The 18,696-nt window shown below is 37.3% G+C and overlaps 2 gene segments (V, D, J or C); both read left to right on the forward strand.

Annotated features, from left to right (window-relative positions):
• The first annotated feature begins 4,110 nt into the window (after positions 1–4,110).
• LOC119261843 lies at positions 4,111–4,753 on the forward strand. The segment is given in 2 exon segments: positions 4,111–4,194; positions 4,343–4,753. Coding segments are annotated over 2 exon segments (417 nt in total).
• Positions 4,754–12,041: 7,288 nt separating this feature from the next.
• On the forward strand, positions 12,042–12,506 carry LOC119264945. The segment is given in 2 exon segments: positions 12,042–12,081; positions 12,178–12,506. Coding segments are annotated over 2 exon segments (369 nt in total).
• Positions 12,507–18,696: the final 6,190 nt, after the last annotated feature.

The raw sequence follows: 18,696 nt of genomic DNA on the forward strand, positions 1-18,696 counted from the left end.
CCACATCTGTTCATATTTAAAGTCTTTTAAATATATTACTTATTGTACTACGTTTGTCATGTCAGGTGAAAGCGTTGACCCTCTCAGTCCAGATGCAGCCAGTGTGTTTGTGAGTGATCACATGTTTGAAGTATAATCAGCTGCTCTTTTGGCCAATTTTCCCTTTAATGCATACAAAAAAAGATGTCTTCACTTTTTCCTTGCATATACACCGTACACTTGTTAGTTCATGCACCATGTTTGCACATAACAGATGAGCAGAATGAATCTGATTTGTACTCATAAAGCTTTTGCATCAGACCAATAGGGTGGACATTTCTTACAACAGACAAATGTAGGAGGAGTCTTTACACGCTGGAAATGTAGTACCAAATCTCTCCTTATTATCTGAACACTGGAAACACCAGGATGATTCTGTGCTGTCTGACTGTCTTCATCATCATAGGTTATTACTTTGTTTATATCTATGTAAAATATATCTTTTTGAATTTAGCTTTTTTGGGCCCTTGTGTTGACCCATCTGAGTATCTTTCATTCACTACAAAACCATTTTTTCTTCTTCACAGACAGCTGTGTTTCACAATCAATGGAACCACTAGAGAACAAAGTTAAGGCTCTTGAAGATGAGCCAGTTACTCTATCCTGCAAGTATGAGTATAGTGGTACTCCAAGTAGTCTGCAGTGGTATCGTCAGTATCCTGGATCCAGACCAGAGTATTTACTGAGGATACTTCCAGGATCAAATGAAGTAAAACATGCAACCCCACCTTTTCCACGACTGAATGCTGAATTGAATAGAAATAAAGTGGATCTGTTGATCTCCTCTGCTGCAGTATCAGACTCTGCACTCTACTACTGTGCTCTGAGACCCACAGCAACAGAAAACACAGCTTAACTGTACAAAAACTCATTGTAAGATAATGCTTTGAACTTTGTACTGGGTTTCCTGTCAGGTGTGGTTATCTTTATCAAAGATGCACAGACAAATGTGGTTAATAAATGAGTTGTAACTGTAGTGAAGGCGCAACGATTTGGGGGTAAATTAATCTCTGAGTCATTGTATTTATTCCTTCTGCTGATTTCTATTGTTCTGTTTTAAGTGTCTTTCAGAATTCATTATTTACAGTGTCATGCATATGTTCATTTAGATTCTCATGTAGAACCATATTACACAGGTTTGCCAGTGATCACTACATTTTCAGATGAATTGAGATCAAACTTGTGGTGAGTGAAAAAAAAAAATCATTTTGAGAAGGTCGAGCAAAAAAAATACAGACAGAAAAAAATTGATAACAATGTAAAATGTATAACTCATCTTACTCTGTTTATTTTTCTTTAGATTTTATCTGCATGCCAGAAGAAGTATACAGCAATTAAGACAGCATTCCAGGGACTAAACACAAATTGTTCTAAATACTGTTTGAAAAATGTAAATATATTTTAATATTACTTCAGCTGCTCAAAAGCCCAGGGTCTCTGTTGTCACATGTTTTCAGTGAGAGACAGGTCTACACTGCAGGCAGGCCAGTCTAGCAGTCTTTAACCTTGAAAGCTAAAGTTCAGTATCTAGATGCCTTATCTCAGTTTGGTTTGAGCAGACACTCAATGCTGATGAGGGCCATTTCTTGCAATAAGCTGTAAATGTGTCACTTTGGGCACCTGAGCAGGTATCAGTAGTCACTTTGGACCCCTCAGGTGTGAGTCATCAGGTATCAGTGGTTAGTTGTCTGGTACCAGTGGCCAGTTGTTTGGTGTTGGTCAAAAGTCATTAGGTATCAAGTACCAGTCATTAGTTGTCAGGTGTCAATTTTCAGGTGTTAGGTATCAGGTATCAGTCCACAGTTATTAGGTATCAGGGGTCAGTCAAATGTTGTTTAGGTATCAGGTATCAGTTGTTGGGTATCAGTCATCAGTTGTCAGTTGTCAGGTATCCATTGTCAGTTCTGTCATCAGTTGTTGAATATCAAGTATTAGTCTTCAGATGTCAAGTATCAGGTATCAGTCCTCATTTTGTCAGTTGTCAGTTGTTACATATCAGGTGTCAGTAATCAGTTTACTGAATTTAAAAAACTAAAGTAAAATAAAGGAAATACATCAGCTTAACCAACGCATAATAAATACAATAAATAAATCATTCAAAATAAAAGTGATTTCACTAATAAGATCACTCTAAAATGTCATAAGTTTGTTTCATTAATAAAGTTTACGAACTATTTAAATATTATTTATGAATTCATTAATGAGAAAGCTGGCTACTGTTACTATTGTGTTAAATTGCTACTGCTCCTATGTTTTTGTTGCAGGCATCAGTTTCAGAATGTGCACATATTTACCAAAAATTAATGAAGTTTACAAGGTTAAACATTATCACACCTTTATACTGCTTTCATTGAAATAAACGTCAAAATGATTTTTACAAATGACTGTTTTCTGTTATTTGTTCTCTGCAGTGACCTGCAGATTGTGTAATGTAGATGGGAGAATGTAGAAGCTTGTGTGTAGAGATCAAAGCTGCCTTTCAATGTAACAGCAATCTGAACTTCTTCTCTACCAATCCTATGTGCTGCCTGCATTGCTTTTATTCTTCTAAAGCATTTACAGCTACATTTTCACAAGCTCTATCAGGCTGCTTGACTATAGACTAGATAACTTTAAGCTGTTACAAGATCTATCTGGCTGCTGTCTGCATTTAAGTTTCTAATAGAAAAAAGATGATGTAATGTTGGTAATGTATGCTTTTTATTTGCCTTTTCTGTTCAACATTTAGATACATTTTGCTTTGCTTTGTAACCCAGTGGAGTTCTCTCCATTGCGCCAGCTTAGATTAGCTAATAGTGAAGGTTTATATATCCTACAGCCAGATTTCCTTGAGGCTGAATAACAGAAGTGATAACAGTGTTTCTAAGTTGCAAACACACCACCTTCACCTTCATTGATCACATGTAGTTGAGAGTTTATTGTGGACCAGTCATACCCAGTTTACACACAGAGATGTAATGATGAAAGTCTACCAGAAGAGGGCAGAGGTTATATAGATTTTTTGCATTGATGTGAGTTATGCATTGAATCCTCTCAGGTCATCAATGTTTTATGCTACATTAAAAGAAGTTATTTATAAAAGAAAAATATATGTTCTGTGAATGCTGCATGGTAGAGAATGTGGATTCTTTTATCTCTGACATATGTCGACCTTAGACCTTAGGTTAAAGAAGCTGAAAAGAGGAGCTAAAGAAAAGATCCACAAGAAACTCTGAGGCTGCAGTTTATTGTGGCGTTATCAGATGCTCTGTGGCTTCTGTTGCTCATTTTAAATTGAGAGGCTATTGATTTTTTATACAGTGCTGATGTAAAGTTCTTGTAAACTTCATTCCTTATCAGGCAGCTGCTTTTCATTGTTCTTTTTTATTTTTTGCTTTTGAAGGTAAAATAGTTGTCTCCTGCTTTTATGACGGTGCTGTGAACTTTATACATATTCATCACATTATTTAAAATACCTCTAAGTTTACTACAGCAAAGTTGTGATGTAGAGAATCTATGAAGAAATGACAGGGCCAGATATATAGAGAACAGAAAATAAAAAAGACACTATTTTTCATTTATGTAGATATTTAGAACAGGCTGTTGAAGGAAAGATGACTGTAAGTAATTCTGATGTTAGTATTTTATGATATGCATTTTGCCCAAAACTGATGCTTGTTGTTTTTGCTTGTTATTTTTGCTTTTTTGTCTATAAGTGCTGTACATTCAGTTAGAGGCCTAGTACTTTGTTCCTATAGTAGATCCACTGACAAAGGTCTCACTTCATTGGACGGAAGGCAGAAAACACCCTGGACAGGTTACCAGTCCATCACAAGGCTGGTCTGAATATTTACATATTATTTGAATAGTTTACTGTTTGTCTGTTTGTTATTGTAGGACTGTATTTTAATTCAGTCAACAGGTCCATATAAATACATATGCACTGATTTTCTGAAGGGAGCCCAGATTACGTCTGTTACATTTTGCCTCTTATTTGAATTAGGAACTTCCTCCTCTATGTTCTCTGTTCTTGTGACTGATCTACTGACAAATGTAGGAGGAGTCTTTACATGCTTGAACAGTAGCACCACATCTCTCCTCACTATCTGAACACTGGAACCACCATGATGTCTCTGTGCTGTCTGAGCTGTCTGACTGTCTTTGTGATTTTGCTAAGTAAGTGTAACTGACAACATTTCTATCTCTATGAAATATACATTTTATGTATTTAAAGTGTCTGTTGTTATTTTTTATTTATTTCTTTGTGGTGAAGTCAGAAATAAATTTGGCTGTTTTGGGTGATTATTATTCTATTTCTTCACAGGGAACTCTTCTGCACAGTCAATAGAACCACTGGAGAGCAAAACACAGGTTCATGCTCGTGAAGATGAGACAGTTACTCTCTCCTGCGAGTATAATGGTGATATGAGAAGTCTGCTGTGGTATCGTCAGTATCCTGGATCCAGACCAGAGTATTTACTGATGAAATATCGAGGATCAGCTGATGTGACCCGTGCAGATCCTACTTTCTTACGACTGGATGCTACAGATGTCCATACAAACAATAGGACATTTTGGAATCTCTCAATCTCTTCCATTGCAGTATCAGACTCTGCACTCTACTACTGTGCTCTGACGCCCACAGTGACAGGAAACCCAGCTACACTGTACAAAAACTGTTTTATATGAATGAGGTAGTGTCCTGCTTTTCTCAGCAGGGGGAGCTCTTATTACACTCAACGAGCTTTTCTTTCTTCCTGATGTCAATTCATCTGTGAAGATCTATTAGTGGTTAACAATGTAACCCAAGTCCAGTACTTGAGTGAAGGTAGAAATACCCTTTGTAAAGTCCAAAAATATTACCAAAATATTACCCAAAGGCTGTCTGAATGTTTTTGTTTTGTTTTCATTTGTTTGATGTTATTTTTTTATTTGATTGATGTTTTGCTTGCAGCAAAATGCAGAAAGAAACAGAGCTAACGTTACCAGGGCTGTAACTAGGATCAGAATTTTAGTGTGGCCCAGTTTGCACACATGTAATCTACATCTCATAGTAGATAAAATAGCTTCCAAATATGAGTGTTACACCAACTGTATGTTTCTTCTTTATTGTTTTTTAACCAAATCATTGCTCCTTTTTACCAATCCATATCTGTTATGCACATTTTCCTTTCATTTGTTCTTTCCCCATCCCTCCATTCTTTGCCATGAACTATCACTGTTCCATGCACAGATTTGACTCCTAACCAATTCATTTTATTTAATTAGTTATTTAACCATTTATTTATATGTTTATTTTCAGTTGAACATACATATTGAAACCTTTACTAAATCAAGTGATAGTTACATATTGACAGCTGCCTTGCTGAAGGTAAAGGTGATGGACTGGCAAAGTATGTCGCCAGATCTAAACCAAATTGAGGACCTGTGGGACATCCTCAAGCGAAAGGAGGCACGCAAGGTAGTATAACATCCACCATCTCCATGATGTCATTATGGAGAAGTGGAAGAGGATTCCAGCAGCAACCTGTGCATATATATTATTTATACTCACACATATATACACTATATTGCCAAAAGTTTTTACTCACCCAGTCAAATAATTTAATTTAGGTGTTCCAATCAATTCCACTGCCACAGTTGTATAAAACCAAGCCCCTAGGCCTGCAGACTGCTTCTACAAACATTATTGAAATAATCGGTCGCTCTCAGGAGCTCAGTGAATTCAAGCATGGTACCATGATAGATCGCCACCTGTGCAACAAATCCAGTCATGAAATTTCCTCTGCTACTAAATATTCCACCAATATTCACCAACTTTCTGCAGAGTCAATCACTACATACCTTCAAACTTCATGTGACCATCAGATTACCTTAAGAACAGCATAGAGAGCTTCATGGAATGGGTTTACATGGCCAATCAGCTGCATCCAAGCCTTACATCACCAAGTACAATGCAAAGCGTCGAATGCAGTGGTGTAAAGCACCGCCACTGGACTCTAGTGCAGGGGAGACGTGTTTTCTGGAGTGACAAATCACACTTCTCCATATGGCAATCCAATGGACCAGTCTGGGTTTGGTGGTTACCAGGAGAACGGTGCTTGTCTGACTGTATTGTGCCAAATGTAAAGTTTGGTGGAGGGGGGAATATAGTATGGGGTTGTTTTTCAGGAGTTGGGCTCGGCCTCTTAGTTCCAATGAAAGGAACTCTGAATGTGTCAGCACCAAGAGATTTTGGACAATTTCATGCTCCCAACTTTGTGGGAACAGTTCGGGGATGGCCCCTTCCTGTTCCAACATGACTGCACACCAGTGCACAAAGCAAGGTCCATAAAGACATGGACGAGCAAGTTTGGTGTGGAAGAACTTGACTGGCCTGCACAGAGTCCTGACTTCAACCCGAAAGCACATCTTTGGGATGAATTAGAGCGGAGACGGTGAGCCAGGCCTTCCAATTTGAAAATCTATATCACGTAGCTTGACTGTAGACTAGATAACTCTTACCTGTTACAATATCTATCTGGTTGCTGTTTGCATTCAACTTTATAGTAGAAAAAAAGTGATGTTGGTAATTTATGCTTTTTATTTATTTTTGTGTTCACCATTTAGATTAATGCTCTCCATTTTACCAGTGTAGATTAGCTAATAGTGTGTGTTTATGTATCCTACAGGTGGATTACCTTGAGGCTGAATGGCAGAAAAGTGATAACAGCATATGACAGTAAAGTACTTCTTTACTCCCTTCCATTGGTTGACAACCTCAGCCTCTGATAGCTTGACAGACTCAACCCAGCTATAGAGAATGCTAACAACAACAACACCTCTTTAAAACCCAAGAAATAGATAAATAATGACAGAAGACATGCCCTGTTGGATTTGTTATTATGGATTTATTTTACAAAGTCTCCAAAAAGACAGAGCAGTTCAAGACTGGATTACAAACTTGCTGAAAGGGATTCGATCACAACTGAGCCTTCATTAAAATGGCAAAACACCAGCCTTCTGGAAAAAATATGAGATTCAGCATTTCTAAGAAGTGGATTCTTTTATGTACAACATCCTTGAATTTTGCATATGACACTGTAGACCTGAGAGGGTTAAAGAAGCTGAAATGAAATAAAAGATCCACAAGAAAATCTGAGACTGCAGTTTATTTTGTTTCTTATTATAAATTCAAACACAGGTTCATGCTTGTGATCAAGCATGGTATCGTCGGTTTCCTGGATCAAGAACAGAGTTCATGCTGCTGAAATCAGCATCAGCTGATGTTACCCATGCACACCATCCTTCCCATGGCTGAGTACTATAAAATCTACAGTCAAAGATTTTTTCTACCTTCCTGATGACTAAGATCTACCAGTGGCGAACAATGTTATACAACCTCTGCACTTCTGCACTTGAGTGAAAGTAGAAATACTTTCAAATGAGCACAGTGGAAAAAGAGCAGACACATAGTAGTTGGCATGGCTTGGCATTTTCCTCCAAAAAAAAAAAAAAAAAAGCAGAGATATCCCTGAAAAAGACAGAGTCTAGATGGCAGCGCATGTTGCTGCAAAATACATATGTACACCTCAGCATTAAAAGTATCTTCACAACAGTGCAACTTATGCATGCACTGGTACTAACACACCCCCAAACCATGACAGATGCTGGCTTTGAACTTTGATTTGGTCAGTCTGGATTAAAACTTTACTCTTTGGCCTGTAGTCACTTGTTTCCACTTTTTTATCAGTCTATCTCATAAAAGCTTTAGCCCAGAGAAGTCAGCTGTGTTTCTGGATGCTGTTGATTAATGGTTTCTGCTTTACAGAGCAGGGTCATAATTTGCATTTGGACATGCTGCAACTTTGAGTGTTTACTGACAAGTGTTTCTTCAAGTATTCCTGAGACCATGTGGTTATATTGTTTACAGAAGCATGGTGCTACTTATTGTACTAATTCTGAAAGTTATTGAACCATATTATTGGAAAAATGGCTTATTGTAACTTATCTTCTCAGGTTGATTACTTCTGTCACGATTGGCCCCTCCTAGCACTGTCCATGTGCGTCTGTTTACATGTCCATGTGCTTTCTTTGTTTTGATTCCCAGTCCAGGCCCCTTGTTTTCTGACTCTGCCCCTGAGTGTTGCCACCTGTATCCATAGTTAGCCCTCGTGTATTGAAGCCCTGTGTTTGCCCCTTGTTTTCGTTGGTCTTTGTTTGCTTGTGCTGGATGTGCTATATGTATTGGATGTATTATATGGTTCAAAGTGTTTTGTTAAGTGTTTGGCTTTATGTGTTCTAGTCTGCTTTGTTGTTTCATTATGTCCATCCCACCTTATCTCCATGTTGGCTCTATGACCCTGGACTATTTCAACCATGAGTCTGGATAAATCTTGAATAAATCTTGAATAAATCTTGCTTTTCTCAGTGCATTCATCTGCCTCATCGCTCCAAATTACAACTTCACTGATATGTGTGGTTAATTTTACTCATTTAATAATGAACTTACACTGGCAACACATGCAGTTGCAGGGTTTAATAACAACATTTTCCCTCTGCATATTCAAGAATTGAACTGGTCCAAACAGGAACCAATTAAACTTCCTTAGTGATAAGTTTTACATGTTGATCATCTTACCTCCATTTGTGAGAAAGCTGGACCAGGTATATTAACCTTGATTAATGATTTCATAGTCTTTTTGATCATTTTATGTCACTCTAAAGTGTCGAACTAGGCTAATTATATACCTTACTTGCCAGTTAGATTATTGGCTGAAATAGTCATATCTTTATTTTCAGAGCATTTTTCACACCAGCTCAAAATGCTTTACAGACAGGTGTTAAAGATTAACAGTAATAGAAGAAATGATGAGTATTAATCTGAAATTATACAAGACAATGGCACTGATGAAATTAAGAAGATAAATACCAAAGAAATGTTAAAGATATATTGCTCTATTCTGCACATACACTCAGACAAATGTTCACATTGACATAGACATATGTAGAATCAAACAAAAGTTCAATGTTTCATTGTCAAGTCTGACAACATGGGCAAAAACACTTGCTCTGTGTCTATTAGCATAACAGTGTTAGCTTCTTAACTAGCATATGTCTTCTTATGATGAACTATCAACAAAGCCATCATCCTAAAAATATTAATCAATTCATTAATGCACCGTATCACTGTACATTCTGATGCTGTGATTGATCATATAGTAGAGGTGGGCAACTTCATCTTCATCTAGAAGAGTAGCAGATTAGCTTCATTGTAATTTTCAGCTGTAAGTTTGAGCAAACAGATGATCCCTTGCTGGGATTAGTAATGCTTGAAATCGTGCTTGCTGTTTGCTTTGCTGTTTGCTTTGAAATCTGGACTATAGAATAAAGGTATATAAAATCCATTATATATTGGGTGCATTTGACATCACAGCCTCAAACACAACATGCTTTTACTTTTATCACCAAAGTTTTCTCACTTCAGTTTGTATTTATTATTTGAATTTATCGTCTGCGGCAGACTGAGGTAACTAAGGCTAATATTAGAGAGGCGATTAAACAGGCCCAGACGATGTCCAATGCCGTAATCTGCTCTGGCTGCATCCCAATGCAGCGCGGCGCTGAAGCCTACAGGGCAAGCCTGGTCTTATAGGTAGGGATGGTGTCCATCCCACACGGGAGGGTGCTGCCTTACTTTCATGCAGCATAGCACATAGTCTTTTAGTTAGTCGGCAGAGTAGTGTAAACAGCTGCTGACAGTCCAGAGCCGGGACCAGGCCGCAGACAGACAGGCTAAACCGACCGTCTGCGATCCGCCTTGAGGCGTCACCCAAGATCAACTTTATAGAGACTGTGTCTTTGCCCCGAATTAAAACTAAATTTAATCATAGAAAAACTCAATCAGTCCATTTAAATAACCTAATCAACATATATCCATGTTCTGATGATAGCACTAACAACTTAGATCTAAAATTTGGACTACTTAATATAAGATCACTAAACTCTAAAGCAGTCGTCGTAAATGAAATCATAAGCGATCATAAATTTGACTTACTGAAACGTGGGTTAGACCAGATGAATATTTAGCTTTAAATGAAGCCACGCCTGTAGGCTATAATTATGCACATAGGCCATATATAATATACCAAAATACTCTCGATATTAGTCAGAAACAATGCGACACTTTTACTTCCTTTGAGGTCCTTTCTGTTCACGTTACAAATCTAATCACAAAAAAGAAGGCGTTCTCATTATTTAACATTTACAGGCCACCAGGGCCATACTCTGAATTTATAAAAGAATTTAGTGACTTCGCTGCAAACCTGGCTGTGTGCAACAATAAAGTAATAATTGTAGGAGATTTTAATATTCACTTTGAGAAGGTAGATGACCCATTAAAAAAGGCATTTACCTCAATCCTAGACTCTGACTGTTGGTTTTACCCAAAATGTAACAGGGCCTACACACTACTGTAGTCATACGTTAGATTTAGCTTTGAGACTAGGTCTTAACCTTAAAGCTTAATATCCTACCGCAAACCACAGCAATCTCTGACCATTACCTAATTTCATATGAGCTACGACTTAGCCATAATATATATACGTCCCCTCGTTATTCAACAAAGCGCTCAATAAAACCTTCTACCGCCCTACAATTTATAGAAAATCTCCCAGAGTCTCCACTCCATCAGACCCAATGGAACTAGATTTACTAACCGGTTATTTAGAAAATACCTTACGATCCACTTTAGAAAATGTGGCCCCACTTAAAATAAAAAGAATAAGGCAGAAAAAGCTCGCCCCGTGGTACAACGATAAAACCCGGACCTTAAAACAAAATTAGAGCGGAAATGGCGTCAAACCAAACTGCAAGTGTTCCACTCTGGAACCAGAAATTCCAGCAACTCTCACTAGTGAAGTTTTTTATGGACCTCTTTAATAATAAAATTGAAAATATTAGACAACAAATTCAACCCACAGTATCAAATTCAAATCCAGCTTGGCTGTCATCTGACTTGGCTGATATAGAACAAAACACAGCTGTAGAAAAGAGCCTGGAAACCTTTTACCCCCTCCCACAGCTGGAGCTAGAGAAGATGATCTCTTCTGCAAATTGCACAACCTGCACACTCGATGCAATTCCATCAAAATTACTCAAAGAAGTACTGCCAGTTATTATAAACCCTATTTCAACTATTGTAAACTCGTGCCTTAGTCTGGGCCATGTACCCAAAGCTTTTAAACTAGCAGTTATCAAACCTCTGATCAAGAAACCAAATCTTGATGTCGCCGTTTTGTCTTACAGGTCTGTTTCTGAATTACACATTCATACAGTAAGATACCATTCCACACACAACATACAGGATCTTAGGAATTTCTTGCAGGATTCTCATTTAGATGCTGTTGGCAGAAAACCTTCTTTAAAACTGTGATGCTGTGATTCTAACAGTAATCCTTGTGGGGCAGCTGCCTTAGTGACCTGGATCAGTTTGATGTCCTGTCATTTTCTTTTCAGCCACTTTTTTTTTTGCTCTCTGTAATGAGTAAGTCATGTTTCTAAGATTATTACGAGTTATTAAATGGTGTAAAAAGTGCTCATGCTTGTGATGTTTATAAATAATCTATTTTTATTTTTACTTTTGTACAATAGAAGATGTGGTGTGTGAACTTCCTCCTTCTCCTTGTGGTTTGTCTGTGGTGTTCAGTGTTGAATTAACTCATGAATCCAACTGCCATTTGTTTAATATACCTTTATTCATTCATTCATTCATTCATTCATTCATTCGTTCCTTCATTCATTCATTCATTCATTCATTCATTTATTCATTCATTATCAGTTTCTTTTAGCTTATGCTTGTGGTCCAACTTTTATTTCTTCCACAAAGACAGAAAGCTCAGTGGAGCAGCTCCCCAAAGCAGGAGTTTCCTGTTGTAGTTTCTCATAACTGTACTCACTTCAGAGAGACTCACACTAACACACAGATCAGCATTAGAGCACTGAGAGCTTAAACACACTACTGACTCCATCTGATCATATTCACAATGAAGAGAAACCTACTCATCATCCTCATCATCACATCAGGTACTCACTGTGAAGATGAGCTTGGAAATATTTGAAAAATTATCGCTTTAGTGAAATGTTTAATATTCTTTTTCTTCTTTTTTGAATTGTTTACAGGTGTGTTTGGTGCTGATCAAATTGAACCATCAGAAGATCAGAAGACTGATATTTTTGAAAAAGAGGGAGAATCTGTTACACTGAAATGTTCTTATGACACAAGTAGTGAAAATGTCTATCTCTACTGGTACAGACAGTATCCTAACAGAGTTCTACAGTATTTACTGCGGAGAGGAGCTCGACGGGAGAGTTATAGCCATACCTCAGACAGCAGATTTTCATCTACTACATCCCGGTCATCCACTGAGCTCACTGTTAGAGAACTAAGACTGGCAGATACAGCTCTCTACTACTGTGCTCTACTGAGCCCAGTGATCCAAAGTCTATGAGGCGCTTTACAAAAACTCACACACCTTCTGTTTGCTTTGAACACAAGAAGATCAAAGTAACCTCCAAACCACAATGTATTATCTGTTATTACACACTTTCTAAGCAGAAAAAGTGAAGCTACATGTAGCAGATGCAAAATAAAATGTAAGTATGCTGCATGTTGCAGGGTGTTGCATTCTAATTTATATTAAAAATGTGTGTGTAGTGCACATCCTAATGTATTCAATAATAAATTATGCAGAAGTAATGCAAACTCTAGACTGACACGACTAGAGCGATATGACAAGAGAGCATTATATGTTTGTCAGACAAGCATAAGCAGTTGATGATTTAGTATAAAGCCATATATATATAGTCGTATTGTGGCTAGGTGTGAAATCAAGTCTAGATAATTCAGAGAATATGGATTCATGGAACTGTGATGTGAGGACAGATGGCAAATTTCGAAATGGCTAATGGGGCTATTACAGTTATGTTATAGCATATTTCCTGAGGCCAAAAGTCCAAATATCTAAACTAAATTCACAAAAGTTTGCATAAGCCCAAACAAACAGAATCTAAAAAGAACACGCATTAATAAAGATAGCAAATTATCTCTCAGGGGTACACCATCAATAGTGACTCTATAAACTTGATTCTAGGCTTTTTGTTTAGTATTTCTGTTTCAAAACATTCGGTTAGGAAAATGTACAAATATGTATTTTTTTCTCCAGGGAGAAAAAAGCTTAAGTACAACATTGGACCTTGATGGTACATTGATATATTTCGGATCTTGATGAATGAAAAAAGGACCTGCACTGTACTTTTTTTCTGACAGTGTACAGTTGCTTGATCTGAGCATGCTGTAAATAGTTGGATAGCATTTAAGTCATGTTAGATCTGTGCCTAACACAACTATCAAGAGACAGATCTTCTATGTGCCAACTTCACCAAATAGTAATAATTTTTAAATCAATTTAATGCATATTGATAGTCTCACCAAAAATATGTATTTTGGGGACATTAAAAGAACAATGCTCCAGGGGAAGCATGTCTCCACACATTGGATAGTAAAGGCTAAGCTCTTAACCATAAACCTCTAGTGATGCCTCTGGTTAGAATGATGGTCTCCATGTTAGCTGGTGTTCCTCTATTAGTCTGTTTTGGCCAGTGTCCTGTGTCTGGATGTTGTCTGCATAAACATTTAAAAGATAAGCGCAACTGCATGTCATCGGAATGTGTTACCTGAGGTAATACAGCACGCACTGTGATCAGACCTGTGTGTGCAATGCGGCCAGCTTGACTACATTTGTGGTTTAATGTTAGGTGTGTGTCACCCGGAATAGTTCATATTTAGTGAGAGAGGAGGGAACGATATTTAATGTTGCCATTGGGTTTTTTAGACTTTTGTAGGGTTATGAACATGACAGTTGAAACACAATTTGTTATCTGAGATGGACAGAAGACAGATCTCCCATCACTCCTGTCTGTGTTTTCATCCATGTTTTTATCAATTGTGCTTGAGCTGTGGGTCCTAAGCAGAAATATCTGGAAACAGAGGCTACAAATCGCTTCCTTCCCCCAGAACTAAACTCAGCACCATGGGGCACCGGGCCTTCTGTTCTGCTGCTCCTTGCTTATGGAATGCTCTCCCTGACCATCTGAGGGGACCACAGTCAAGTGAGAGTTTCAAAAAAGGACTTAAAACCTTTCTCTTCAGCAGAACTTACAACCCTTAATCTTCATATGGAGTGTAAAGATGTTTTTATAGTAGTTCTTTGATTTTATAGAGATGCTTCTACTATATAGCACTTTGAAATTCAGTTCAAATGTAAAGCGTGTTACAAATAAAATGTATTATTATTATTATTATTATTTGAAAAGCGCAAGGGTAAATGTGCCATGTCTTGACTAGATTATGATCTGATAAACACAATTGGATCACGGTGATTGGATGCAAATGTGAAGTGTATACAAGGCCTAAGCTGTGCAGAGGTGAGTAATTGCATGTTATACTTATGCTGTTACATTTACTTAGATAACCTTCTGAATGAATTATATTTGGGTGATGGGTTTGACTGCTTTTGCCTACAAGACTCCTGGATGTTATTTTAAAAATGAATCTGAAAATGTGGATTAATAGAAGAAAAAGTTATTTTTAGAAACTGAATTTCAGACAATTGAACATCAACTGTAAATTTTAGTTTCAGATTTTATCTAACTCTATTGCAAGTTGTTTTAGTTCAGAATTTTGCATTAAAATTCAAATTTCTAATGGCACAAATCTCCACTCCATCTCATTAGCTGTGGAAACTACCCAGCACTGAATCATATTCTATTTCAAGGTATAGCAGGATTTCCTCTTCATGCTCAGAGACATAATTACAGAAATCTTCCAGCAGAGGGCAGATTTCTTCTAAAAATTCTTTAAGAACTGACAGATGGTGTCATGTGTTACTGTTTTAGGGGAAATTGAAGTAACATGAAGCAAAACTGAGCTACAATCAACTGCTGTTCAGTCATGGCATGTCTTGGTGGTTGGTGTCTTCTTTTTCTCATGTTAGGTAAGATACATGCAACTAATGCAGAGCTTTGTCAGATAAGAAATGTCACATCTCCAAATATGCATTGAAGAAATGGTTCACTTTGATAAATTTTCACTGAGCTTATGATAAATCTGTTCAGCAGGTTACGCGTCTGGAGAAGGAATAGAACCAAGTTCTTCCACTGTCAGTGTTCTACAGGGAGATTCTGTAACTTTGTCCTGCAATTATACTGGATCTGCTTCCACTGATTATTTGCTCTGGTATCGTCAGTATCCCAGATCCAGGCCTGAGTTCCTCATCTTGGTCAGTGAAACTAACATTACACAAAATGCTGATCCTCCAGTTGCTGGAGTGGGTACAAATATAATTCAAGAGAAAAACCGTGTGGATCTGTTGATCTCCTCTGCTGCAGTATCAGACTCTGCGCTCTACTACTGTGCTCTGAGGCCCACTTTGACAGGACACCATGAAATACTGTACAAAAACTCTTTGGCACTCAGACCTCAGTTTAAGAGATTTTCTGTCTAATTTATTCTCTTACCACAGGGGCGCTCAATCCTACACACCCTCACTCAAGCTTGCATCATGTCCCATCTTGCTCAGCACACTATGGATCACATACAGGACATCTTTGACCAAAATGTAGCATAAATGCTTATTGACGTGACTTTTAGTGCCACATTTAGCTCTAAAAATGTTTTCTTTGTCTTCTCAGTCAGGTGTCATGATAGTTTCATTTTTTTTATTTTTAACACACACAGTGTAATCTTGGATAGGGTGACCTTGGATAGTTACTCAAAAGGTAAGATAACTTGCTTCATTTTAGAAACATTAAGAAGCTGTTCAGGAGCTAAAATGCCAGATCTTATTGATGAGTTTAGTCACTGAATCACTAAAAAGAACTGCAGTGACCACATAGTCAGTATTTCCAGAATATGTTGTATTGCTTTAGGACATCTACTGATTTTCATCAGTTCATAAGCACACAGCCAGGTGGTTTTGATGCACTGCGTTGTGTTCTGTTTAATTTATAACAATTAAGCAAAAGTTCTTGTTCATACGCAGAGATGCAATTGTGGAAATATTCCAGAAGAGGGTAGATTCTATCTTGAAATTATTTATGTGCTGAAACTTATTTTGTGTGTCAGTGGTTTAAACAATACTGACAGGAAGCTGAAATAAAATTTATATATGCCAAAGAACCTCTAGCAGAGTTTGAGCTTCATGAGACTGAACTTGCCATTCATTGTATGTCAGTGACTCCCTTTTTCATTTTAGGAAAAAAATATCAAGTATATTTTCTAGTTAATTACCACAGTCAGGCTTACATTTGCTAATCCAAAATATCCCTAAAGATACTGGTATCATCAGCATTGCAGATTCAGATCAGAGTTCCTGTTTCTGGTTAGTATCAGACTCTCTAATATTGTGTTCTGCTCACAGTAAAAACAAAAAAAAAAAACACACCATGACACACTGGACAAGAATCCTCTTTAGCCTGAGCAAAACTACTGCTTTATTAATCTCTTTTACTGTCTTAAAATGCATAACAGAGTTTTGTTCTTTAGGGAGAGTACTGGCTTTCCAAAGTGCTCTCTAGTTTATATTTCTTGTAAGGAGATGTACAAAATCAACCATGTTGATGTTGATTCAACCATTATTAATTCTATAAATAGTGTGGTATTAGATTAATGATATACACTAACACTATGTCCAAATTCAAACTGCGTTTTTTTTTTTGTGTGTTTCGAGAAGTGGTGACAAATAGCCAATGCAGTCTTTCACAGAGTGGTGAACACCTCGTCATCTTTACTTCTGAAAGGCTCTGGATGTTATTTTTATACCCAACTTTTTTTAATTGTGGCATAAATTCAAAATGTGCATTAAATGGTTTTCACATCATTGCATTTTGTTTTTACATTTTGCACAGCATCCCAACTTTTGGAAATCGTGTAGTATTATTATTATTATTATTTAGCTTTCTACATTGGCCATTATCTAGCCCCTGTAAGATCCTTTCCAAGGATGTCTGATTTAACTGCAGATTTATGTATTACTGGTTCTGCTTCTATGTTGGACAAATACAGTCTTTTATACAACAAAGTTTATTTTGGGCCTGTACATGTGACTTACACTTGACTACACCACTGATTTAGCCCATTTGTTGCTGCACAATTGATCACCACCCACCCTCACCCTATCTATCAATGAAAAGGGAAGATGATTCTTAGAACAGTAGTGACACTAAAATGGGGCCACTGTGGCTGCAGATTTTCATTCTACCAAAGCAAAAGCAAAAATGGTCAGTTGTTCGAAGAATTAGCAATTAATTAAATGAACAGAATCAGGTGTGTGACAACTCCTGAGCTGCCTTCCTGTGTTCTTATTACAGACTCAATGACAATGTAGGAGGAGTCTTTACATATTGGAACAGTAGCAGCAATCTCTCCTCTTTATCTGAACACTGGAACCACCACGATGTGTCTGTGCTCTCTGACTGTCTTTATGATCATACTAAGTAAGTGTAGCAGACTCAGTTTTTTCCACTTTTTTATACTGATGTGTATGTGAGTGATAAATTATGTTGTGTGCCAATTATTTTTTTTCTGCAACACTGAAAGCTTATTAATGTTTTTAAATTAATTACATTTTTCTACAGGGAACTGTGTTTCACAGTCAATAGCACCACTAGAGGACAAAATGCAGGTGCATGCTCTCGAAGGTGAGAGAGCTAATCTCTCCTGCAAGTATGATAAAGCAGACTATCTGTTTTGGTACCGTCAGTATCCTGGATCCAGACCAGAGTATTTACTGACGATCATCCCATCAACAAAATCTGTAACTCCAGTCCTCCAGCAACTGAAAGCTGAAGTGGATGGAAAAAGAGTGGATCTGTTGATCTCCTCTGCTGCAGTATCAGACTCTGCACTCTACTACTGTGCCATGAGGCCCACAGTGACAGGAAACCCAGCTACACTGTACACAAAGTGTTTCATATGACTCACACAGGGCAGTGCTGTTATCAACAGGGGGAGCTATTTGTCTTTTTTCATTTAGACTTTCAGCTTTTTAAACCTCCAGGCTAGAATACTAGTTTGCTCTGGAACACAACTCTTTATCAAGTTGACAACAACAAGCTGATGCTGCTTTTCTAAACTTTACACACATTTATCATATTAGTGTTTAATCAGCAGATACACAGAAAAACGTTTCTGGAATCATATGACATCATAATGTTCTACTATTATGATACAAACAGATTTGCATTTTGCAGTGTGTGATGTAATTTGTTAAACTTTTCCATTTTTCCTTATTTTAAGTACTCAATATAATTCTGATTCAAATTCTGGTGAATACCAGAATCTCATCTGATTAGCAGAGAGGTCTCATGATTAAGTCTTTAATGTAAAATAAATAGTAGGGTTTAATTTTCATTTGCTAAAGGGCTGAAACAGAGTTATGTGATGAAGTGAGAGACCACATGTAAGAGAAGACATGTAAGTAATATAGTTCAAACATGGCATTCTCTGTTTATGTCTGACTTCTACTTGTACTTTCCACTGTAAATATAATCAGTATATATATTTGGATTATAATTTGTATTATTTAAGAATATAACACACAGTACACATCATATAGACTGGGAACAAATAAGAAATGAGAG

Source organism: Pygocentrus nattereri, chromosome 2 (assembly GCF_015220715.1).
Source record: "Pygocentrus nattereri isolate fPygNat1 chromosome 2, fPygNat1.pri, whole genome shotgun sequence".
NCBI classification, from domain to species: Eukaryota; Metazoa; Chordata; class Actinopteri; order Characiformes; family Serrasalmidae; genus Pygocentrus; species Pygocentrus nattereri.